Source organism: Furipterus horrens, unplaced genomic scaffold, assembly GCF_987537825.1.
Source record: "Furipterus horrens unplaced genomic scaffold, mFurHor1.1.pri manual_scaffold_11, whole genome shotgun sequence".
Classification (NCBI taxonomy): domain Eukaryota; kingdom Metazoa; phylum Chordata; class Mammalia; order Chiroptera; family Furipteridae; genus Furipterus; species Furipterus horrens.
Genome location: NW_028327181.1, coordinates 44629961 through 44653727, shown reverse-complemented (window position 1 = coordinate 44653727; position 23767 = coordinate 44629961). Strand labels below are relative to the sequence as shown.

Genomic DNA, 23767 nt, shown 5'->3' with positions numbered 1-23767 from the left:
CAGAACGTTGGATGGAAGTGCGGATGGACCTCCTGGGCCCATTTTAGTTAACATCCATGATTTATTATAATTATAATATAATGAGTATATTTACTTATGTAATCATTATTTAAAAGCTAGGATGACCCAATCTTTTGCATATGGTGGTTATAATGAATCGTTTTTGTTAGAAATTATAGGAGATACATGGTCATTTCCTGGAAGTATACACAGTGGAAGGTGGGATGATAGGTGGTTTTCATAATCTTTTAAATTCCTTTCTGGTTGTCAGATCTTTTCATTTTATAAGAAGACATATTGCTTCTGTAATTGGAATTATAAAGCCATTTTTATTTTGAGAAAAATAATTATCGAATAAGTATTCCCTTTCCCTGGTTTGGTGATGTCTGTGCCCCGTTTTCCCTGCTGGGACCCCAAAGCCAGTGGAAGCCACCCAGGACTGCGTGAGGTGGCGAGCAGGGAGTCACACAGGGTTCAGTGTATCTTACACATTGTCACCCAAGTTCTCTTTCGAAGTAACACCTAGTACAGCCTTGCCCTTCCTGGCTCTGCCCAGGGTTGCTTTGCTCTGCACAGCGATGTCCTTGCATTCACCAGCTTCAAGTCCATTGTCCCCCACAGGAGGAGCGCCTCAGGCGGGGGGACGACCTCCGACTGCAGATGGCCCTGGAGGAAAGCCGAAGAGATACGGTGAAACTTCCGAAAAAGAAAGAGGTGAGCACCCCGCTGGGGAGGTGAGCGTCCTGGGACTGTCCGGTTGTCGCTCCAGCGCCCAAACCCGCCCCACCGTGTGTGAGCGGAGCACCGGGAGCTCTCACGTTTACCGGTCTCTCCACTCAGCAAGCAGCCCTGAGGCCGTGACGGGCGAGAGCGAGGTGCCCGGCCCTCCTGAGGCCACCCCAGTATGGTGGACATGGGCAAGGGGCCTCGTTGCCCAGGCGCGACTCCCTGCTGGCCTGTCCCTCCGTTCCCTACCTGCGGAATGGCAGGGAGTACCGTCCACCTTACATAGTGTGACGGCTCTTAGTTACGGCGCTGCTGTCAGGTGCTCTGGAGCCATTGCCTGGCGCAGGGTCTGCCCTCAGCAGTGCTGGTTTCCCCCGTCATTTTCATTTCCGTGCCAGACTCCTGCTTCGAACCTCAAGGTAACCAGCACATGGCTCTGCTCCTGACAGGCTCATCGTCCGGTCAGGATTCAGGCCCCCTCACAGCACAGGGCCAGGGGCCCCTGTGGCCTCCCATGTTCTAATGCCCCCAAGTGTCCCTGACCCCACAGCCTTGGGAGCAGAGGAAGGGGCAGCCCCCAGGAACGAGAGCCCTGGGTAATGGCTGGCTGCTGGGGGAACAAGACAGGTGTGCATTCTGGCAGGAGGAGGGAGCCTGGGGCAAAGCTGGGGTCGGGCAGGAAAGTGGGGAGGGCTCTTTGAAAGTGAGCAGGTCATTGGGCACATGAACGGCTCCATGTGGCCGTGGGGATGCTGGGGCAGAGGGGCATGGACAGGGCAGCAGACAGGGCCGCTCAGCCTCCACGGTCCTGTTGGCCTCTCCCGGAGTCGGGCCTCTACTCTGGTAAGAAGCATGAGCAATATTTATGGCTGTCACGTGTTACTGTAGCAAAGTAACACCTGTCTCCTTCTCTTTATCTCAAAAGCCCGGCTCCTACCCACAGCAGACCACTCTGTTGGATTTAATGGACGCCCTCCCCAGCTCAGGCCCTGCTGCCCAGAGATCAGAGCCGTGGGGCCCGGCAGCCTCAGCTAACCAGCCCAGCCCCTGGGGTGGGCCAGCAGTCCCCACCAGCACGTCGAGCCCCTGGCCATCGTTCGGTAAAGATCCCCTCGTTCGTCTCTCACGCCTGCTTGTTTAGTGGGTGAGGGCACAGGGTGGAGCTGCTGGCTCCCCTCCCCTGGTGGGGGGCGGTGGATCTGGTGTCGGTGGTGGGTGACGGCTCCTGCAGTTCCCGCCGTGACGTCCTCCTGGGGCCTGCGGTGCGGCACGCTCTTCCCTTCTGTTTTGGATGGTTTTCTGCTTTGGTAAAGGGAAAGCAACTTCCTCTCTGTGTCCCAAGAGCATCAAAAATGGCTTGTCCCACCTCTGGGACATGTCAGCACTCTCAGCCTCAGAGTGGCACCCAACTCCCAGGGTAAGACACTAACACACCATGAAACATGTGAATCAAGTTGCTGTAATTACCTGCAAGTTATGACGTACTTCACACGGCTGCTAACGGAAAGGGGCTGTGTTTGCTATCGTAACTCTTCTTACTTGTTTTTTAAAGCAATAGTCACTCAGTCTACTAGGCTAAATGAATACTTTTCAGTTCTGCTTAATGCCAAATGCAAGAGAATTTGTACTAAGAGATGTGAGCTGTGGGTGCAGCATGATGGGTCTCCTCTGGGTGGAGATCTTGGACGCGGGGGTTCCTGGATTGCTGAAACGGGGCCTGACCTGCAGGCTTCAGGTGGCTTCCCACACAGCCTGCACCCTGAGAATTCCCCCTGGGTGCTCTGAACTCTGCTGGACCTGGGTGATCTGTGGGTTTTCTGTCTAAGGACTTTGAATTGTGTATTTTGTGACAACTTGCCCATATCTGTTCGGGTCTCTGTTCCCCCAACTGGAACCATCTTTTGTATTCAGCTGGGCCCCCTGCATGTTGGCTGAAGTGTGCCAGACGCCAGCCTCTGTCCTGGCATGCAGGCACCCAGGCACAAACAAGCAATGGTCCTGCCCGCAAGGGTCTGGGCAGGTGTGGGCAAGATGGGGAAGCAGCCTGGCCACAGTGTGTGTGGCTGGGCCTTGGTGGCGGGTCTTTGAGATGAAGATTGGATTGCGTGGATTCTGGGGACGGGCTTGGGGGCCAAGGTGGTGGGAGGGACACACTTCTCCCTCCTCTTTTTTTTTTTTTTTTAACTGTCTGTCTTACCTGGTTGGGAGAGGTAAATAAATATGTTATAAATGAGCAAGTTGGCCAGCCCTTCCTTTGGCTGCTGGGCAGGGCTGTGTCCTGGAACCAAGAGTGTGGATTGAGCCAGGGACGTGACCCTCGCGGGCGTGGGGCAGTCTCCCATCGGTGAGACAGCTGGGGTTCTCACACGCCAGATGCTGGCGCCCCGTGGGGAAAGGCAGCTATGGTTGGAGGCAGAGGAGCATCTCATGTAGCATAACGTTCACCGTTTCAACCACTTTAAACGGGCAGTTCAGTGGTTCTTAGCCGTTCAGATGTCGTGCAGTCGTCAGGCCCGAGGCCAGGACGCTTCTGTGACGGCAGCACCCTAGTCCCCCCTCCCCCCGGCCCTGCACCCGCAGTCTGCCTTGTCTCTGGGTGTGTCTGTTCGGGACATGTCACATGTGTAAGGGACTCCTGCAACGCGTGGTCTTCGTCTTTTCCATTTAGCACGTTTTGACAGTTCATCGACATGCCAGCGTGTCTCCAGCCTTCATTCTTTTATGGCTGAGTAAGACTCAGTTTTAGAGATAACACCCCATTTTGTTGAACCATTTAGCTGTGATGGATATTTTGGGTTATTTCCACTTTGAGGCTGTTACAAATCCACTTTTTTTAAAGAGAAGATTGAAACCCTGCATTAAAAATCTATTAATTATTAAATGTTGACAATTAGAACATTAAGAACATGTTGGGAACTAATCAAAATACATCTGCAGGTTCATGGACTTTTGCCACTTCCCAGCCCAGGGCCCTCTTTTTAGATCTGATGCATGTGGCGTTTTTACAATGACTTGGGGAGAAAACAGGCCCCCAAAGCCAAGAGAGGCTGTTTGCCTCCTTGGGTCACACAGCAAGTGAGAGGCAAGCTCAGTGCTTCTGCTGCTCAGTGCCAGGCCCTGCCCCTGCCCTACACCATCACGGAGACCTCGGTGCTGGTCCCTGGTGCTGTCCTAGACCGTCACGGAGGCCTCGGGGCCGGGGAACGGCGCCGTCCTAGACCGTCACGGAGGCCTCGGGGCCGGGGAACGGCGCCGTCCTAGACCGTCACGGAGGCCTCGGTGGTGCACGTGTCCTGGGATGTTACCTCCAGCTCCAGCACTGAGAGGTGGCTGGTGTCACAACGTTAGCTAGTTGCTGCCTGTTGTTTCCGGGCACTTGTGTTTTCATGTCGTCCCGTTTGCGCTGTAGTCCAAGTGTTTCTAGGTGCGTGGACATGCTAAGCAGCGTGGCAGCGGATGGCACAGGGCGGCGACACTCCCGTCCCTGCAGCCGCTGCTGTGCACGGCTGGGCCTGCATGTGCCATGCCGTGTGCTGCCCTCAGCAGTGCTGCCTAGTTCACTAGCGCCTGGTCGAGTCCCCTTGCTCCCCCTTCTAGACCCAGCTCCAGAGCAGCTGTGGGTGTCAGCGCTACGGATTTGTCTAGTAAAATGTGCTTGTGTGTGTTCTCGGGGCCACCCCACTGCCCTGAAACACGTTCGTGAATTAGAAAGAGTAGAGGGTCTCTTTTCACACATGCCTCATTGTGCCCCCGGGATGAAAGAAGCGCTGTTTTGAAAGCCACTGTTGGTCGCGAGCCCCGCCGTTACGGTTTCTCCCAGGCAGCAGTGGGGGCAGCTGGGCCAGATGGCCTTGGGAAGCAATGCCGAGGGCCCAGAGGAGGGAAACTGGAGCCTGCCAGGTCGGCAGGCACTTCCTCCACCGCTCAGGCGCACAAAGCAGCCCACCTGGTAGGAGGGACTCGCAGCCTGGTGACTGAGGAGGCCTTGGCTGGCTCGGGCCCTCCTCTCTGCCCCCCCCCCCCCCCGCCCCGCTACCGCCTGGGCCAGGACAGAGGCCGCCTTCCGCTCTGGCAGCAGCAGGTGGTGCTGCTGGTCTCTTGGTGACCCGGGACGGCTCAGTTCCGTGGCTTCCTCCCTGTGCCGTGAGTATTAATGTGTGGGGCTGGGACGCAGCGGGCTGGCCAGGGGGGCCGTGGCTGTGTGCGTCCTGTGAATGGGCCCTCAGAGGAGGCCGGAAGCTGCTTGGTCCTCCTGCCCTTGGTGGCATCCTCCTTTCCTCTCAGTCACTGGCGCTTTCACAAGCATTTATGTATTAGTGCGTGGCACAGTCTGGGCCCTGCCGAGGACGGGGTGGCAGAGCACAGAGGAGCCTCGCGGTGGGCCTGTCCCTCACGGAGGAGGGCAGAGGACCGCGCTGTCAGTGGGCGTCTGTGGGGGCGCACGTGCCTGCCCCTGTGGCCCGCTGTCCGCAGGCTGCCTCCTGCGCCTGTGGGAAGCTGCGGGGAGCACTCTGCCTCCAGATTAGGTTTGACAGAGTGTGGCCTCCTGTAACTCCCACAGCACATGGTAGAGTAGAAAGTCAGCATAGTGTCCTGTGCGCACATAGGTCCCCAACTACCAGTCACAGGACAGAAACCTGACAAAGTTCCCCAAGGCCAAGCAGCTTGTCCACGGTCATCTGGCTGATGTGGGGTCAGTGGGGGTTGACCTGAACTCCTCTTTCGTCTCCCGTGCAAAGCACTCTGAGCTGTGGCCAAGTTTGCCTTGTCCACAGCGGTCTTGTCCTTGCTCTCGGCGGGACAGGAGCAGAGTTCCTTTCGGCCAGAGCTTGTTGACTGCAGTGCTGTGCATCGTACAGGATGCCGATGTGTTTAAAGTTCATGGCCATGCTGTTTTTGTTGTTGCAGCAGATTCCAGAGGGGAAGCAGGGCCCATGGAAAATAACTGGAGGTGTTAGAAGAGGCTCTCCAGCCATGTCAGGGTGGTGGGGCCCTGGGGCGGAGGCCTTGCCTGAGAGCCCCGGGTGGCGGGACTCTGCGTGGTGGTTTCACACAGCCTCCCGTCCCAGCGTTCCTGTGGGACGGGCCCTTCCAGGCAGGGTGCCGGGCTTGGTGGGAACTCTTAACGGTAGGAGTTTATCAGCGTTTTTAGAAACTAGTGTTTTTAGATTCTCGAGGCCCCAGAGTAGGTCCGGATGGCGTAGCAAGCACCTCTTTTTTCACACACATGTACATGTGCGCAGTCCCTGAGGGGCTTGCTGTGTGTGGTTAGGAAGCCCCTCCAAGGCCCGGGCTGCTCTGCTTGGTGGGGCGGCTGCATGCCCTGAAGTGCCTGCTCCTCATTTTATAGTGAATCCTGCTGTCTCCTTAGCTAGCTCTTGTTTATTCTTGAAAACGAGGCTCAGATGATCGTGCTCGGGGCGACATGATCCTCCTGCCCCCAATGCCACTTCCCCGTCTCGTGGCCCCTGACGCCCGAGGCACCCACGCTGAGTGTAGTTGCTCTGTCCGCCTTTTGTCCCTCTGGGGACGGGCTCCACACGTGGTGCAGAAAGAACACGGTGACTCCAAGGGTCACCCGACTGTTGGGGGCCGGGCTGGACCCCACGCGCTGTCTGTCTGTGTGTCCAAGCTGGAGGCTTGGCCGAGGACGTGAGTGCTCAGGGCTCAGTGGCTCTCACACATCCAGGCCGACCATCCCAGTCACAGGGAGCTTCTGAAAATCCACGTGCCCAGGCCCTTCCCAGAGTCGGCGGAGGTGGAGTGGGGAGGGGCAGCATCTGTATTTTGCTAAAAGCCCCTGAGAGTCCTGGGGGCGGCCACGTGAAAACCCTGGTCTGGCGCCTGGGCTGCATGGTGAGCCAAGTCCCACTGAGCCTGAGACACCTGAGCACTCCCTGTGGGGACTGTCTGAGTTCGGGAGCAGCTCCCTGCCCAGGTGCGTCTCTGGTACCAGAAGCGGACATTCACCTGGAGCCTCCGCAGGCGGTCATTGAACTCGGGGCTCAGATGCATTTTATGGGGGGAGGCGACAGCTGCACCCCTGAGGCTGGTGCCGTACTTCCCTGGATCCCATCAGTCCCCCACCTGTCACTGAACCCCTTCTGGGAGCTGGGTGCAGGGAGCAGCGCGGGCACAGCAGGCCCAGCCTCTGCTCCCGTGGGACTTGCGCTCCAGCTGGGGACACAGACAGGTTCTCCCGTGAGCAAGAGCAGGGTGTGCCTTGTGAGGGCTCTGGGCGGGGTTCAGGGCAGGGGACTGTGACAGACAAGGCGGCGTGGAGGCTGCAGGCTGGGAGCCGTGTCCTCCCAGCAAGCCCCCTATACACACACACACGTGTATGCACGCATCACACACAAGTGTGTGCACGCACAGACACGTGCACACGCGTGCACTGAGTGTGTTGGGGCGCAGGCCAGGCAGGACGTTGTGCTGTGACAACTTCGGTGGAGACAGCCAGCTCCGCCTTCGGTCCAGCTCGGCGCAGGGCTTGGGAATGGCCCCGCAGACACGGGTCCTCTGCACCGCCCCACCGGGTGGGCCCGCTTCCTCTCCCCCCCAGCCTCAGAGAAGCTTGGGTGCCCAGCTCCTGTCGCCAGTTGGTAGCCTCAGAGGTGGGGAGGGTTTCTCTGTAGCTCCTGTACCTTTCTGGGTTTGGGGGTGAGGGGTTGGGACTGAGGAACTGTGCAGATTGACTTGTTTAGTGAAGCCCACGCAGACTGGGACGAGTAAGGGATAACTGAGGAAAACCAGCGTGTCATTCAGGAAAGGGGGTGTCTCCTGAGGAAGGTGAGTGGGAGGAAAGGACAGCAGGTCTCTGTGTTTAAGGGCGAGGTGCCTGGTATAGTCAGGACTGTGGGGGAAGACCGAGAGACTCTCGGCCCATGTCCTCCAGGCACACATGAGCTTGGGGGATAGGGACCCCGTAGTCAAGTCCTTCTGATGTGATCTTGTCCTGTTCTTATGGCTGCTGGTGAGCGAGGCGGAGGCAGGCACGTGAGCACCTCTGGTCCACGGTGCCTGACTCTGGGTCCCTGGTCTCCCCACTGCACCTTGGGCAGCTCGGGGGACACTTCCCCACTCTTCTGACTTGCAGTCCCGCCCCGCCTGATGCCCTGACACGGTTTCCACCACATCACTTCCCTCCAGTCAAGGTGCCGTTTTGGGGGCAGAACGAGGGCCCATCCCTGCTGTATGGTTCCAGCTGGGACCAGGGTCAGTGTCCTGATCTGTCCCTGTCCATCCAGCAGAAGTGGCCTGGGGGCCGGGGGTAGTGAGTTCAGTCACAGGGAGGGGGTTCTGTGTGAGATGCTGGGAAGACCAGGGGTGAAAGATCAGAGGTGTTTCTGGAGGCCTCTAGAGTGCTGTGGTTTGGGGCAACAGCAGTTGACAGGTCATAAGTGACATGCATGCACGTCCAGCGGTGATGGGAGTGGAGCTTGCAGGCCGCAGTCCCCCTGGCGCGCTGTAGCTGCTGGGGCAAGCTGGGAAGCCGGGGCAGCAGCCGTCTCCCTCCTGCACAGAGCTGCGCCCGCATGTGGGCAGCCAGCCCCACCAATGCGGATGGCACTGGCCAGTGCAGTCGGCGTTTCAGAGATGGGAGGTGATGGAGCCGGCGTGGTGGAGCAGTGCAGCAGAGGGCACCTTTCTGAAAGCCAGGCAGCCTCCTGCCCACATGTATGTTCCTGCTTTCTGCCACTGGGGCTGTTAAAGGGGCCCAGGAGATGAGTCTAGAGGCTAGGGGGCCATTCCCTGGTCTTCTCTGAGACTGCCTGGTGGAGAGGGAGGCAACAGCTTCTGCCCCGAAGCAGTTCACAGTCCAAGGTAAACTCCTAGGCAGAAAGTGGTTTTGGTGATGTGCGGCAAGTACTCTGATGGAGGCCAAGTGGAGGGATCAGGGAAGGCAGGACAGAGGGGAGAAGGCGGTGGGTGTGCCCTCTGGTGTGTCGTTGTGGCTGGGGACACGTGGAGGCAGAATGAGGAAGACACGTAACACACATCTGTTTGGAGAAGAGCTAATACTTGAAAAGGTAATGACTGAGGCTTTTCAAGAACCTCTCAGACCCAGGAAGCTCGGTGAATCATCAGCAGGGTAAGAAAAGAAGTCCCCGCCTACACACAGCATCAGAAAAACCAAAGGAAGAGATCATCTTCAGTGAACCCCCCAGGGAGCAGGTGCTGCGTGACAAGGGCGGGGCCGGCAGATGGAAGGCTGACCTCTCGGCAGCCGCGGCAGCCCCGGGGTGGTGGCGTGAGGCCGTGGGAGCCCTGAGAGAACGCTGTTGGCGGAGGGCTCAGTTCTAGCGAAACCAGCTTTGATCCTAGGATGACGGTGAAGCAAAGATATTTTAAATTTTGAAGTGAAAAGAATCACTGTCACCCTCCAGAATTCTGTACTCAGTGATGCTGTTCTTCAGCAGTGATGGTGAACGACAGTTCCAGGCAACAAGAAACGCTAGGGATGTCCCTGCGGCTGAGAGGAAACGGATGGAAACTCGAGCGCCAGGAAGGAATGAAGAGCGTCAGAAGTGGGAAGTGATGTGGGGGAATAGTTTTAGAGTAGTAAGAATATAAGAAGAGGGGATTAGCGTGATTCATGAGCCCGTGAACTTGCTACATCCAGCACTTGGAGAATGCACAATCTTTTCAGTATGTGCAGAACGCTAACAAGGAACTGCTCCTGTGCTAGGCAGACACGCCAGCCTCCACCAGTGTCAGAAAAGTGGGGTCACTTAGAGGATATTTCCTGACAACAATACACTGAAGTGAAAAGTCAGTAACAAAAAGGTAACTAGAAAAACTCATGGACTTGACACTTTTTTAAAATACTTCTAAATTCTTGAGTCAAAAATAATGAAAATCAGAAATATTTGGAACCAAATAATTAAATATTTTTATCAGAATTTGTGGGGCAACTGAAGCAATAGTAAGAGAGAAATGTATAGCTCAGAGTGTTTATATTAGTCCAGAAGAAAGGCACCAGATTAATGAGGTAACAGGGTTAGACTAGCATTATACCCAGATAACCAGAAGGAATGAAATAAAGATAAGAACAGAAATGCATTAAAACACAAACTAATAATATCCACAAAGACAGAAGTTGGTAATTGAAGAGAGTAGTAAAATAGACTAATCATTAGCAAGACTGATTTTTAAAAACAGGAAAGGCAGTGTTGGGAATGAAACAAAGAAGTTAACTGCCAAGATTCAAAATAGTTAGCGGTTCCGTGTTCAACTCTGCGCTCTCAACTCTAAAAGCTTAGACAAAACGGGTAAATTAAAAGGGACCACTTAGCAAAGCTGACTGAAGACCAACAGAAAACCGATAAGGAGGGATAGTTTTTTGTAATTATTAAAGAAACTGAATCAGTTACTTAAAAATTCCTCTCACCCCTTAAATCTACCCAAAGGGCTTTACTGGCCAGTTCTAACACTGTTCAAGAAACAGTTCCACTTTCATACAGACTCCTTCCAAGGACAGAAAAATAGGAAGCATTCCTATGCCTTTGATGAGGCTAGTGCAACCTTAACCCCCAAACCAGTTGGAAGATGTGAGAAGATCTGTGTCAGGCCAGTCCCACTTGTGAACGCAGGTGCAAAAACCCTAAGCAAAGAAATAGCAGCAAAACCAAAATGAGAAAAAGATAAAAAATAATACAGTACCTCATGAAAAACTTGGTTTCAAGAACCACGTTCTTAGAAAATGTATTAATACACCATTTTAATAGACCCAAAGAGAAAAATAATGTGATCATCTTAATAGAGTCAGAAACAGATTGATAAAATCATCAGCTAATCATTGGAAAAATCTTAAAAAAAAAAAAAAAAAAAGAAAAATCTTAGCAAACTTGAAATAATGGGGAACTTCCATAACTTGCTAACGGGCTTCTAAAACGAAAAAACCCAATTATTCCAAATGGTACCATTTCATAGTGAAATGTTGAAAGTTGACCTGTAATAGCAAGACAGGGACACTGTGTACCAGCTCCATGTTGGGACTGATGGTCCTGGCCATGCAGTGAGACAGGAAAATAAAAGGGAAAATATAAGGACCAGAAAAACTACATTGTTGTCATTTGCAAGTCATATGATCATGTACATAAAATATTAAATTTTTCTGCTGATGAGTTTATTAGAATTAAAAGTTATAAGGATCATAAGAAAGTAGGATAAATTCCAATGTTAGAATTAAGAGTAGCAAGGTTTCTGGATATAAAAATAAGTTTATAAAATTGTTTTCTGTATAACAATAAATAAATAGAAAATGAAATTCTAAAAATACACCAGTCCTCAGGAATAAATTTTACAAAGGTTGTGTAAACCCCTTATGGAAAAGGATAAAATTTAAAAAGATTAAATTTTACTGAGACTATTAAAGAAGACTTCAGTAAATGGGGAGATACTCTGTGATTTTGGTTTGGAATACTTGCTATATCATAATGATAACAGTTTTCCTTAAATTGGTCTGAGATTCAGTGCAATTCTGATCAAAATCCCAACAAAGTTTTAATTTTTTTTTTAACTTGACGAGATGATTTTAAAATGACTGTGGAGGAGCAAAGGGCCAAGAACAGCCAAAGCCCCTCCCTGTTGTTTAACCAGGAGGGAAATCTGAAGGGCTGACTGTGGCCCAGGGATGGGCCTGCGGGTGCCATCAGGGGAGGTGCCTCCTGGTCCTTGCAGAGCAGCCGTGGTTTCTACACACTGCTTCTGATGCTGCCCTGGGGGGAAGGGGATGCATGATGGGTTTTGTGTGTCTGCATGTGTGCACACAAGTACCTACATGTGTACATACACATCTGCTCTTGCCTGTCAGGGAAGATTCACACATCAGGATGGACACCTTACGTTTTTACTCGAGTGTTTTCTGTCCTTAACAGTGGCGTGTGACGCACCAATTTGGTTTGTTGCTCACACCGGCACTGTGCAGTTGGTTCAGCTGGGAGGTCAGTACCGCACACAGCTGCCTGCGCTAATCTCGCTCTCTGTGCTCAGCCGTCCTTCCTTCGAAAGCAGAAACCACTCAAAGCAGGTGGGGAGGAGCCCCGCCGGGCCCAGCGCGAGCCGTGGGTACAGGCGTCGGTGCAGGCTGAGCTCCTGTCAGAGGAGGAAGCCCGTGGCCTCGGGAGGGGCTTGAGCATGGCCCCGGAGCCCTTTCCCAGATGTCTGGGTCCAGGAGCATGGAACGCTTCTCAGCAGCGTCCTCCCCAGTTCCTCCCCAGCGGGATGTCCCCGCCAGGCCTCGCCCGGCGCCATGTGCCCCTTCTGACGGCAGGCAGAGTTCCTGGTGTGGTTCACGTGGCCCCTGGTGTCCTTGCTCTTCTCACCTCAGGTGCCCAGAACCTTCTGAGGGCCTCTCTGAGCCCTCCCCCCCTTCCTGCAGGTGCCAAGCCAGCTTCCTCTGTCGACCCATGGGGAGCTGCCCCCGGAGCCAGCATGCACTGCGCCTCCAAGAGCTCAGATGCCTGGGCAGCCCCGCAGCCGCCTGCCCCCGATTCCCAGAGAACCGCTGACGCCTGGGCCCTGGGTGAGGCCTCGCGCTGCCCTTCAGGCCCCGCCCCGCCCCGCCCCCCTGCGGCCCCTTGGCATGGGGCCTCGCAGTTTGCCCACAGCAGCTGCCCTCCCCTGCAGCGTTTGTCGCTGACACCCTATGTCGTGCGGCTAGTGTGCGGGGTGAGCTCAGAGGCCTTCTGGGCACCAGCACCTCCCTCCGGGGCAGGCTGCCCTCCGGACTCTCTCCTGGTCGCTTCCTGCATGCCTCTCCCAGCGCCCAGGCCCAGCTCAGATGTGTCTCCTCCACCATGAGTCCCTCCTTCAGTTTCGGGGGGCAGAATTGGCAGGCGAGCACCCCAGTCCGCACTCGGAAGCCAAAGTCCCTGGCCCGCCCCCCGCCCCCCGCCCCCGGCCCAGTCCCCGCCCACCAGCTGACCCTGAACCCGGACCCGCCCCTTGTTCTCGGCGCGCGCTCCCAGACGTGGGGTGGAGGCCTGCCAGGGCCGCCGTCGCCCGCCCGCCGCGGAGGTAGGCTGGGGAGCGGAATGCAGGGAGGTCATGAGGTGCCCACAGTCACTGGCCTCTTGTGTTCACCCAGGGGCCTTTGATCTCTTCAGCAATTTGAATGGGACAATTAAAGACGACTTTTCTGAATTTGACAAACTCCGAACTTCAAAAAAAACAGGTATGTAAAGTTCGTTTTCATAAAGTTCTGTGCATTTGACCATCCCAGTTAGTTCAGAAATCATAATCAATGCCCAGAACCTATCATCTCCATGCATTTTCTCTGCGTTTTGGCCTTGGGAACCATAGTGTCTAATTGTGTGAATTCTCATATCGACAGTGGAGAACTGAGGCCTTCTTTCACCCATCCTCGTGCCGGGACCTGTGCTTCCTCTCTGGGTCACCTATGTGTTGTGGCCTCGCACCCCCCGAGGCTCGTGACCTCCCTGTCTCCCACCCCAGCCCAGCATGGGCCCCCACCTCCAGCTCAGCCATGGCTTCCATCCACTTGCCTCCTCCCAGCTTCCCACTCCCCAGAGGGGCCAGCTTCTCCAGACTACCCCAGCTTCAGGTCAACGGGCGTCTGTGCCCCACTTCCTCGCTTCAGGCCCAGCTCCTCCCTGTGTGCCCCTGGGCTGGGAGGGGCCAGGAGGGCAGGGGACAGCCAGGCAGCCTGTCTGCCTCAGGCTGCACCTCTGAGCCACACAGAGCAACTTCTCTTCTTCTTTCCTCCCTCCGCTCCTCCCCACTCTCCACCACCTCCTGCCTCCCACCTCTTCCGCCATTGCCCCCGCTGCAGTCATAGGCCCGGCTGGCCCTGGTCTAAGGTACGAGCAGCCTGGCCCCGTCTCGACTCAGGGCATCAGAGGCAACCTAGAACGTGCTGCTTCTCGGGGTCTTTCTTTTGCTGTGTTCAGAAAGCTGCAGGGCTCCAGGGGCCCCTGTGCAGGCCGCAGTGCAACCTAACTGTCCTTCCTGGCCCTCCCATGGCGCCTCCGCGACAGGGCGGCGTGGCTTGTGCATGGACATCCTTCCAGGGACCTGCAAAGCATATTCCCCCGTTCTAAGAATATTCCGCTTGTAGAAAACCTGGAAAAGTTTATGGGGGAAAATGAAAATCATCTGTGATTCTTCTCCTACGCTCAGCTACTGTTTCCTTCCAGTATTTTTTCTGAGCTCTTAAATACAGTTTGGCTCCTACTGTCAGACTTGACTCCTGGGCACCCCCTAACCCCCAGCGCCCCGCTTTTATGGAATAACAAATTGAGAATGTTTTCTCATAACATTAAAAATTCTTTAGAAAATATTTCACATTTACGTAGGATCTCTGTATCGCTCAGAAATAACTTATTTAATCTTTAATTTTGGGAGGACATTTTAGGTTGATTTCAAGTTTTGCTGAAGTAAATAATGCTGTGGTGAACATCTTTGTGTTTAAATCTGTGTTCACATTTTGCATTATTTCCTGAAACTGGATTCCTAGAAATGGGATTACTGAGTGCGGAGTATGACCATTTTTAAGAACCTCTGTGCCACACGGCCGCCTTGCATCTTGGCAGAGCAGCACCTTCCCTCCAGCCTGTCTCAGCACACCCTCTGGTTCGCTGAATTCTTAAAAATAATTTGCTTTCTTCAAGAAATTCATGTTCATTGTAGATAATTTAGAAAATGAAAACATTAAAAAACATAAGCTGCGCACGCCTAGGCACCCCCCGGAACAGCACCCTACTGCGTTTGGAGGACTGTGCCGTCTGTACCGCTTAGCCCCGGCTCTTGTCGTGGGAAACGCTGGCACAGCGTGCTCTCCTCCTCGTCTGGTCGCCTCAGTCCCTGCATCGGGCTTGGCTGGATGGACAGTAGGTCATGTGACCTGTCCTGTGGCCGGCTGTCTGTCTCCAGCATGAGGCTGTTGGAAACAGCACTGCAACGAGCATCCCCCTGCCCTGCACAGCCACTCGGGAGCCGTGGGCCCAGGAGTGTCAGGTGGGGGCGGGGTGCCTCCGGGGTTGGTGGCAGCACTGGGCGTGGTCTCGGGGCCAAGTCCCCACATCCACCGTGCCTGTGTGTGTCCTTGTCTCATTCGTAGCTGAGGTGGTAGCCTCTCTGCCATCCCCCAAAAATGGAGCTACAAGCCCTGACCCCTTTGAGTCTCAGCCCCTGACCATCACCTCGAGCAAGCCCAGCAGCGCCCGGAAAACACCGGAGTCCTTCCTGGGCCCCAACGCAGCCCTGGTGAACCTGGACTCGCTGGTGACCAGGCCAGCCCCGCCAGCCCAGTCCCTCAACCCTTTCCTGGCACCAGGTATGCTGGCTCCCAGAGCTTGCTCTGGCTCCGCTCCTCCTGGGGATGGGAGTGAGGTAGGCTCTCTCCTCCACCTCTGGGGGGCTCTTGCTCAGGGGCACACCCGGCCCCTCGGGGCTGGGGCGCAGTGGAGCCAGCCAGACGCCTGGACAGCACTTGCGGCTCTCCAGGGCCTTGCCGGGTCCAGTGAGCACGAGAGCCCCTTTTCAGTTCTGGGCAGGGAGGGGGTTGAAAAGCAGCCCCGCCCCTTTCTTGCAGTGGAGACCACTGAGCAGAAGCTGCCCCTGACTTGGTGCCTCTGCCAGGGAGACCCTCAAGCAAGTGAGCAACAGTCCTGGGCCCGCTGGAGGAGGGGGTGCTGGGGTGAGGAAGAGTGAGGTTTGCTGCCCAGCACCCCCGTCAGGTGGGATGGAGCTGGGCCATAAGCTGGGCTGTCCTGCAGGGACCTGAGGATCCTCACTACCCCTGCTGCTGGGGTCTGTCTTTCCTGGGGCTGGAAACGCATCCTCTCTGCTGGCGGGCTCTGTCCGAACACCTGCTCTCTGCCCTCGGCTCCACCTGGACTGCAGGGCCAGCCCCTGCCCTGGCATTAGTGCCCAGGACAGTGTGGCTCCCCTCCCCTTCCCTGTGCTCTCAGGCCCGCAGCGGCCACTCCTGACACCCCTCGTTCCCTCTGCCTGGAGCGCCCTCCCCCGTTCCAGTGGGAGACCCTCTGCCCTTCAGCACCCATCCCAGACAGCCCTCTTCCTCCAGGAAACCCCCCTCCATCCTCACAGATTTTCCAGCGGGGCCTCGGGCTCCCCAAGAGTGAGAACTGGTCCCATTCGAGGTGTTCAGCCCCGGATCTGCCCCACGACAAAGGGAGCTGAAGACCTGGATGGCCCCTGATAGGACCCTGCAGAGAAGGACTTGGGGACTTAGAGGGGCTGGGGCTGGGGACCCTAGGGCAGAACTGGTCCTGACAGGGGCAAGGATGTGGTACCCCACAGAGGAGGGGCTCCAGGGCCCCTAAGCCAGTGGGGCGCCCCTGTGCCTGCCCCAGAAGGGCTCTTGCCGCCTCTGCCCACAGAGCCCTGGGGCCCCGCAGGCGTCCGTTGGCAGGCTGTGTCCGTCAGCAGTTCTTCCAGGCTTTGGGCCGTGGCGGCGGGTGGGGGGTGGGGCACATCAGGGTCTTGGTGCAGCTGTGCTGTCTGCAAACAAGTCATGGTCCCTGTGGGCTGCCCCCAAGGTGCAGGAGGGTTAAGCAGCCCTACTGGACCTCCAGGGCCATTTCCCAGGCCACACAGGTAGCTTCGCACTGTTGTCATTTGTGCGGTCCTGGCTCTAAGCCTTCTGTGCAGGGGGTGTCCAGCAAGTCACTGTCCTGCTCTGTAGGCTGGGTTTGGTCATTTCTGACTGGGGTGATCTGCTGGGGAGGCTCACGCAAGAGTCGGGCGCGCCCCCCAGCAGGCAGCCTCGCACTGGTATGGGGACAGTGTAGCTGGCGGTCCCGTCGCAGCTCCCTCACCAGGCGGCCCTGTGACCAGGAGCTGGGCTGCACTGGTGACGTGTGCTGGCAGCGCTGCAGGTTTGCGGAGCAGTGACAGGTGCTTTTGCTAAAGGAGGGAAGAGGCTTTCTGGTGCAAGACTAATGCCGGCAGCACGGGGTGAGACAGGCTGCCGCTGCCTCCGGACGGCAGAGTCCTCAGAGCCTCTGGGGTACGGGGTACAGTGTGGGGCTGCCACTGCCAGGCCACACTGCAGTTCCGGCCTCCCGCTCTGCCGTTCCCTCTCCTGGCACCTTGTCACAGAGCTCTGCCCACAGTTAGGGAGCAGTGCCAGCTGTTGGCTGCTGCAGAGCCCTGAGAGCCAGCCCTGAGGAGGAGGAGGAGGAGGAAGAGGAGGAGCCGGAGCCCTGCCATGGGTGGGCTTTGTGACCCCGGACAAGTCACTTGGCTTCTCCAAGTCCCAGCCTTCGTCTCCTCCTCCAGACAGTGGGGAGGCCTTTAGTAAGCAGGTCAGAGCTGCTGTAGGCTCTGCGGCACGGCAGGGACCTGGACGCACCGCCCTTGGGGGCGAGGGGCCGTTCTGACTGCCCTTGCTTCTCTTGCTCTCTCCTCAGGTGCAGCTGCGGTGTCGGGCCCCGTCAACCCCTTCCAGGTGAACCAGCCCCAGCCGCTGACACTGAACCAGTTGCGGGGGAGCCCAGTGCTGGGGACCAGCACATCTTTCGGGCCTGGCCCGGGTGTGGAGCCCTCAGCCATGGTTTCCATGGTCTCCACAGCCTCCCACCCAACTCTAGGGCCTGGCAGTTCCTCCCTGGTGCCCTTGGGCCCTGCCACGAGGAGCATGGTGGGCAGCGTGGGCATCCCCCCATCGGCAGCGCAGGCTCCTGGCACCACCAACCCTTTCCTTCTCTAGGGCCCAGCCAGGCCTGGGACCCGCACAGAGCAGGTGCTGAGGACCCCAAGCAAGGACTCGCGTTTGTGGGTGGCATCCGAGAGGTGGGGGTGGGTACTAGGGCTTTCCAGGTGCAGCTTCCTGGTGGAAGCTTGTTTCTATGCCCCGTCCTCAGGCTGGAGCAGGGAGGGGTCACAGAGAGGGCAGGTCCAGCATGCGGCTCAGCACCTGACAGGCTGCTGGCCCGTCCCCCACCTGCAGCCCGTGTCACAGGAAAGCGCCCTGACCCAGCCTGGCTGCCCTCACGGCCACCTCCTGAGTGCAGGGTCCTGGATCCTGTGGGGCTCACCCGGCTGGCTCTCCGGGGCTGTGGACGAGGAAGCGGGAGTCCCCAGAGTTGCCCTTGCCTTTAGCTTCGGCCGGAGGGTCTTGGGGACACTGCTCACCTAGGACTTGGGATGGCTGCCTTGTCTCTGCCCGTCATCCCAGCCCTGTGACTCCCCAGGCTGTCCCAGGTGCGGTGGGACGGAGGGCTGACTCCATTAGGCGCTGACCTTCTGGGGGAGTGGTCGTGCATCTTTCCCTTTGACCCGTGAGTGAGGTCAGAGCAAACACTGCCACCGTGGAACAACTCTTGGATTAAGGCCACGAGAGCAAGCTTTAAACTAACCTGAGCGTAACCCTGCCGCGTGGCTCTCTGTGCTTGTGTACGTTTGCACATACTTTGTTTAGTGCAGTTTCATATTTGAGTTTGCAGAATTATCTAATAGTCTTTTTTTGGCTAATATTTTTATAACGTGGTTCTTATTTAACGGTCTAGTTTTGATAGAATTTACCAGGTCTGGCTGAATTAAGATATTGGCACGTGTCATGTTAGTAGTTTAAATTCTCTTATTTATGGTTTTAACTCTGTAAGAAAATTTAAATAGGAAGAGACAAAAATGCCTTATGGAAAAACTAAAGCAAATTCTTTATAGGAAAAAATATGAGAATTTGATTACACTTAAAAGATGTTTATTTAAAAAACAACAACAAAAACTCTAGCCTCCAGTTGCCTTTTCCTTTAATTCCCCTTTTTGGTGAATTACCAAACTTCCACTTTCAACCTTTCTGGCTTGATGCTAAGGAAGGCTATTTTTCTTACCGATAAACCAGCATCAAGAAAGTTAAAGAAAAAAGCCTAATGTGTGGGTGTGAGTCGCCAGTCTTCATCAGCCAGGACCTCTGTTTACGACGAGGCTGAAGTGGAAGACGTCTGGGGCCTCCTCTGTCCTAGGCCCAGCTCGGGGCACAGCGGGGCTGGCGGGGGACGGCAGTCGTCTGGGGCAAAGGCCCTTCCTGGCCCCTCTCCCTGCGGGTCTCACAGCGGAGATGGGGTGAGAGGCCAGGGCTGGCCCTGACCCCACACCTCTCATCTAGACACACAATGCAGACTTAAAAATCTTCATCTCCTATTTTGGAGAGGAAGGAAAACATTCTCACAGAGAAGATATCTAACAAGGATGCACTAATATTGCCTCCCTCTCCCTGCGCCCTGCTTCCTTCACCACCACCATCACCACCACCCCCACCCCACCCCCCGGCTGTAAAGAAAGAAGTGTTAGGACATGGATGAAAGACCCGAGAAGACTTGCTTCTCCCCAGGGAAGGGACGGTTCCCCCAAACCCTGTGTCTGGTCTGCCTGCCTCACGTGACACTGCAGACTTCTTAACTCTAAACCCAAGGGCAGCTGACCACTGGGTGGTCCCTCTGGGCGGGGACAGGGCCCCTCCACCCCTCTGGTTCTAGGAGGGGTCTGACCCTCAGCAGGAGGGGTGGTGGAGAGTGCCGGGAGGCACGCAGACTGCAGGCCAACCCAGAACTGCTCGCAGGCCCTCTCCTGTGCCCTCCCTACTCAGGTGTGGCAGCCTGACGTCTCCTGGGGCCACATCCAGCCTCTTCTGGCCTGGGGGTGGGTGGACAGGTAAGCTCAGGCAGGGTGCTTCCGCAACCGGGCGTGGCCTGGCCACTTTCCAGGTCAGTGATTCTTTTGTAACAGCCAAGAGCCCCTCCTGTGGTATGGCCACCGAGGCCCAAGAGACTCGCCCCCACCCCCCACCCCAGGTGGGTCCCTGGGCACCTTGTCCCTGTTGCCCACTGCCACACATGCTGTGCACATGCCACCACACTCCTGCCTGCCCAGCACTTGGATGGGGTGTCGCCCAGCCATTTCCTCAGTCCCAGGGGCTGGTAGCTTGTTTTGAACTTGTGTTGACTATTGATACTTATTTACTGTATAAATATAATTTATCATTTATATCATGATGCAGTCTCTGGTATCCTTCCTCCACCCCCATCTTGACCAACGCTGCGGCGCAGGAGAGGGGTGAGAGCCAGTTCCTGCCTGGGGCCCAGCCTGGCCTGCGGCTGACAAGGTCACTGGCTTTGTCCTGATGCCCAAGTGCCTCTGTGTGTCCAGGGAGGAGAGTTGCCCAGCCACCTGCTCACACTCGCGACAGTGACCATCACAGCTGCTAGTTCTTGGGTGGCTGTGCAGCTTTGCTGTGGCAGTAGCTGCCTGGTACTGGGCCCTGCCCCTCAGAGCCTGTGGTCAGAGGCGGTACCACAGCTGGAGAACAGGCTGGCGCAGGTGGCGGTGGCCCCGGCAGGTGGGGAGGTGGGAGGCAGGGCTGTGCTCCAGCTGCCACTTCGCAGCTGCCTGCCCACCTGTCTGTGCTCCAGACCTGGCCTGGTACCCACTCAGGGAGCAGGGCTTAACGGGGGGCCTGTAGGGGAGTTGCTAGAGCCTGGAGCAGTGGGGGTCCACTTGCAAGACAGTGAGGGGTGCCTTAGGGTGCTTCTGCTTGGGCAGCTCCGCAGGCAGTGGCTGGGAGCTCAGCTGCTTTCGCCTTGTGACTACAGCCGCTGTTTACGACGGGGTCTGGGACCTCGTGCATCAGGAGCTGCCTCTGTCCTCCTGGCTTGGTCCTTGCAGGTTGCTGTGCAAGGGGCAAGGAAACGAGAGCACAGTGGGAGGTGCAGGAGGTTTCTTAGGGGCCAGGCCGGGAAGGGCACAACTTGCCCCTTGTTCCAAGGCCAGCCCTGGTCTCTTGCCGCCCACCCCCCCAGGGGTACAGGGGAATGAGGACGTGCATGTGGGCTTCCTTGGTGCCCCGGGGCCTGGAAATGGGCCCTCTGGTCACCAAATACTTCACTCCTTCTCACACACGGGTCCTATAGTCCCCCCTCAAGGGAGACTCCATCGGGCCCGTCCAGGCAGTCACCTGCAGCGTCGTGAGGGGACAGGCAGTGGTAGTTGTTCCACAGCAGCAGGTAATGAGAACACACGGTGCCGCCCTCCATAGAAGCCTGCCGCGTCCCGGCCTGCTGTGTGAGCGCCGCCCAGGTATCTGGGCCCTGCCTCGGCCGGGTTACCTGTCACAGAGCTTTCACGCGGCCCTTCCCATGTGAGTTGCAGAAAGTTTCCTTTTCCAGTCTTCTGATGCCAAACGTATTTTGTTTCTCTTTTTTGTCATTTCTGCTTACAAACTGCTCTTCCCCGATCTCATCTCTTCCCTGTGACAGCTTCCACAGCAGCCGACAGGCCCTGGGCCTCCTAGCAGCCAGCCCTGGCCCCGGAGCTGCCGGCTCAGCAGGCACAGAGCCTGCCCCAGGCCAGTGCAGCTGCCTGTGCTCCTGGCCCGCTGCCCAGCCAGCGCACGCAGCTTGGTTCTTTGGTTGTAGCAGAAACCCACTCCTGATACCAACTTCCATGTCACGATAGAATAGGTTCCACAGGAACAAATGAACCCAAACTCTGGTGAATGTAATAAGCTTCTCACGAAATGCCCAGTGGGGGTGTTCCTGGCAGCTGCCGTGGGGTGTGCCACCTTCTGCACCAGGCCTGGGAGGCAGGGTTGGGGTCAGAAGGGTCACTCCGGGAGGCTTTATATGGATCAGACCTCCACATGGGAAACATCCTTTCAACCCACGTTTTCTTAGCCAGTGAGTCACGGACCCACGTAGATACAAGGGCCCAGGAAATAACAGTTGTCCCACAAAAACAGGAGAGACGGGAAGTGGTCTGGGGACACACAGCTTTGTCACAGTGGGTGGTCACAGATCCCCACTCTACTCCCCTCTGCCTGGCACAAACCCAGGCCCTCAACCCCCACGGTCCCTGACTGCGCCACTCTGCTGCCCTGACTGGGAAGCGACAGGGGGAGCTTCCGGAGGTGCCGGCAGCGTCCCGAGCCTTGCAGGGAGGGGCGTGCCTTCGTCCATACTCTGTGTGGTGCGCTTCTGTGCACTTCATTGCATGTAAATGTTCCTTCGAAAGAAAAGACAAACGTGAAAAACTAATGACAAGCATGCTGAAGTTTACAGGAAGTGTACTGATGTCTGCAGTTTATTTTGAAATGTGCTAAAAGGGCTAGGATGGGTTGGGCAGACGTGAAAACACTAGGAAACGGTCAGGGTGGCATATGGGTGTTCACTGTAAAGTATTTAAACTTTTCTATGAAAAATAAAAAAAACAGAACACTGAACACAATAAAAGGCGCTGACAGAGGGTGCCTGCAAGTGGTTCCACACGGGTGCTGAGGAGGTGGACGGAGAACTCAGTTGCGTGTGGGGCTGCAGGAGGGTGAGACGGGGGAGTGGAGAAGCAGGGGGAGGGTCTGGGGGTTTGTGGTGTTTGGCTGACCCACACTGTAAGAGCCCCCATGGAGGCTGATGGCGATGATCCTGCAGAGGACAGCGCAGGCACGGGGTGGGGGCCATGACAGTGCCACCATGGGAAGGCAGAGGGCCTGGGACCACCTGGTGGGTGGCTGCAGGTAGGGCCCGGGCATCTCCGGAGCAGATGTGGTGGGAAGGTGGGGGAGCTCTGAGCTTCCCATTTCCTCATGAGCCCTTCAGGGAGGGAAGGGGCACAGGGGACTGCAGGTTTGAGGGGAGGGAAGGGTGAATGGGTTTTCCCAGAATTCACGAGGGGTTGATGAAGGAAATCCGGGGGACTGCCTGGCAGCGTTTTGAGGGAGGCCTGGCTATGGACATGGTGGGGCCCAGCCAGGCCTTGGCCCTCAGCAGATGGCTCTCGGCCCGTCTGGGACCGAGTTGGCTGGGCGGACAGGAGTACCGCAAGGGACAGGGCCTGGGGGCTGAGGGCGGATGACCGTGGCATGCAGGACTCACAGCTGTACTGTCCTGCTCGCCTGGGGAGGGGGGCACTGAGACGTTAGAGCAGCAGCGCCTCTCACGCTGGCCCGCAGTGCCTGGCTTTTGTCTGCCGCCTTCATCCTCCCTCAGCCCCAGGCCCTGTCCCATTGCTGTATTGTCAGGCACTGACCTCTTTTCCTTAGATGGTCAAATAAAAAAAAAATGACAATAGCCACACAATAGCTGTCCAGTGTGAATGAATCAAAATTATACCTTTTTGTCAGATCAACAAAATATATATTTTTGGGTGGGCCTCGGAATTTTGGCGATTGCTTCTGTGTGCCAAGAGATGAAGGGCTGGGTCGGAGAACAGGGCTGCCCCGCTCTTCGTCCCGGGCGGACGTACAGGACCGCCAGCAGCCCGCTCAGGAGCAGCAGGGACCTGGCCGCGGGCCTGATGTGCTCAGAGGCTGCTCCTTTTGGGGCTGCCAGGAGAGCTGACACAAGGCCCTCGCTTTTTAGAGTAGCTGGACGCTGGATTTATATGCTTTTGTCCTTTTATCACTTGACCATCAGAATACAAATTATGTTCTGAGGTGACCCACAGGAACACTCCAATGTAAAGAGGTTTATGTGTGCTTCTTTAAACAAAACCCACTCTGAAGTCCGCGCTTTCCCAGCACAGAGGACCCACAGGCAGCACTGCGACTGAGTCAGGATGAGAGGCTGATTGCCCCTTGGTGACCGGTACCTACCGGGGTCCATTATACCACCTGTCACCAAAGCAAGTTGCTGCTCTGATGTATTAGTGCAGCAATCTGCACAGGACACCCGGTGATGTATTCCTCCAAAGGTGGCCCCGTGTATGTCAGCGAGGCTCTGGGAACAGCCTGGTCCCCGTCAAGGCAACTGGAAGGCTTCCACCGAGTCTGAACTTGGCCAGCAAGCAGCAAAGGCACCTTCTTGTAGCATCAAGAAAAACTGGTTTTACATTAAGTCTCTTATCACCTTTGTAATAAATTTGCAGTCCTATTTGAAAACAGAGAGGGAGAGAAGGTGCAGGCATGACTGGCAGGGAGGGGACGGAGGGCTGACGGAGCGGCTTGGCTGGTGGCTCAGAGGCCCTGATGGCGGACTGCCGGAGCCGAGACCACAGGAAAGGAAGGGTCTGGGGGAGGGATGCTTGGATGCACATTTTAGAGATCATCAGTCACTGGTCACAA

The 23767-nt window shown here is 56.3% G+C and overlaps 1 protein-coding gene across 1 annotated transcript in view; it reads left to right on the top strand.

Annotated features, from left to right (window-relative positions):
* EPN2 (epsin 2) overlaps positions 1-18980 on the top strand; it is an 80425-nt gene extending 61445 nt beyond the window's left edge. The window contains exons 6-11 of the mRNA XM_090291291.1: positions 598-714; positions 1652-1826; positions 12110-12253; positions 12818-12904; positions 14810-15025; positions 17127-18980. Of these exons, the coding sequence (XP_090147417.1) occupies positions 598-714; positions 1652-1826; positions 12110-12253; positions 12818-12904; positions 14810-15025; positions 17127-17425 (1038 nt within the window). The 3' untranslated portion in view covers positions 17426-18980. The remainder of the gene's footprint in view (positions 1-597; positions 715-1651; positions 1827-12109; positions 12254-12817; positions 12905-14809; positions 15026-17126) is intronic.
* The last annotated feature ends 4787 nt before the right edge of the window (positions 18981-23767 follow it).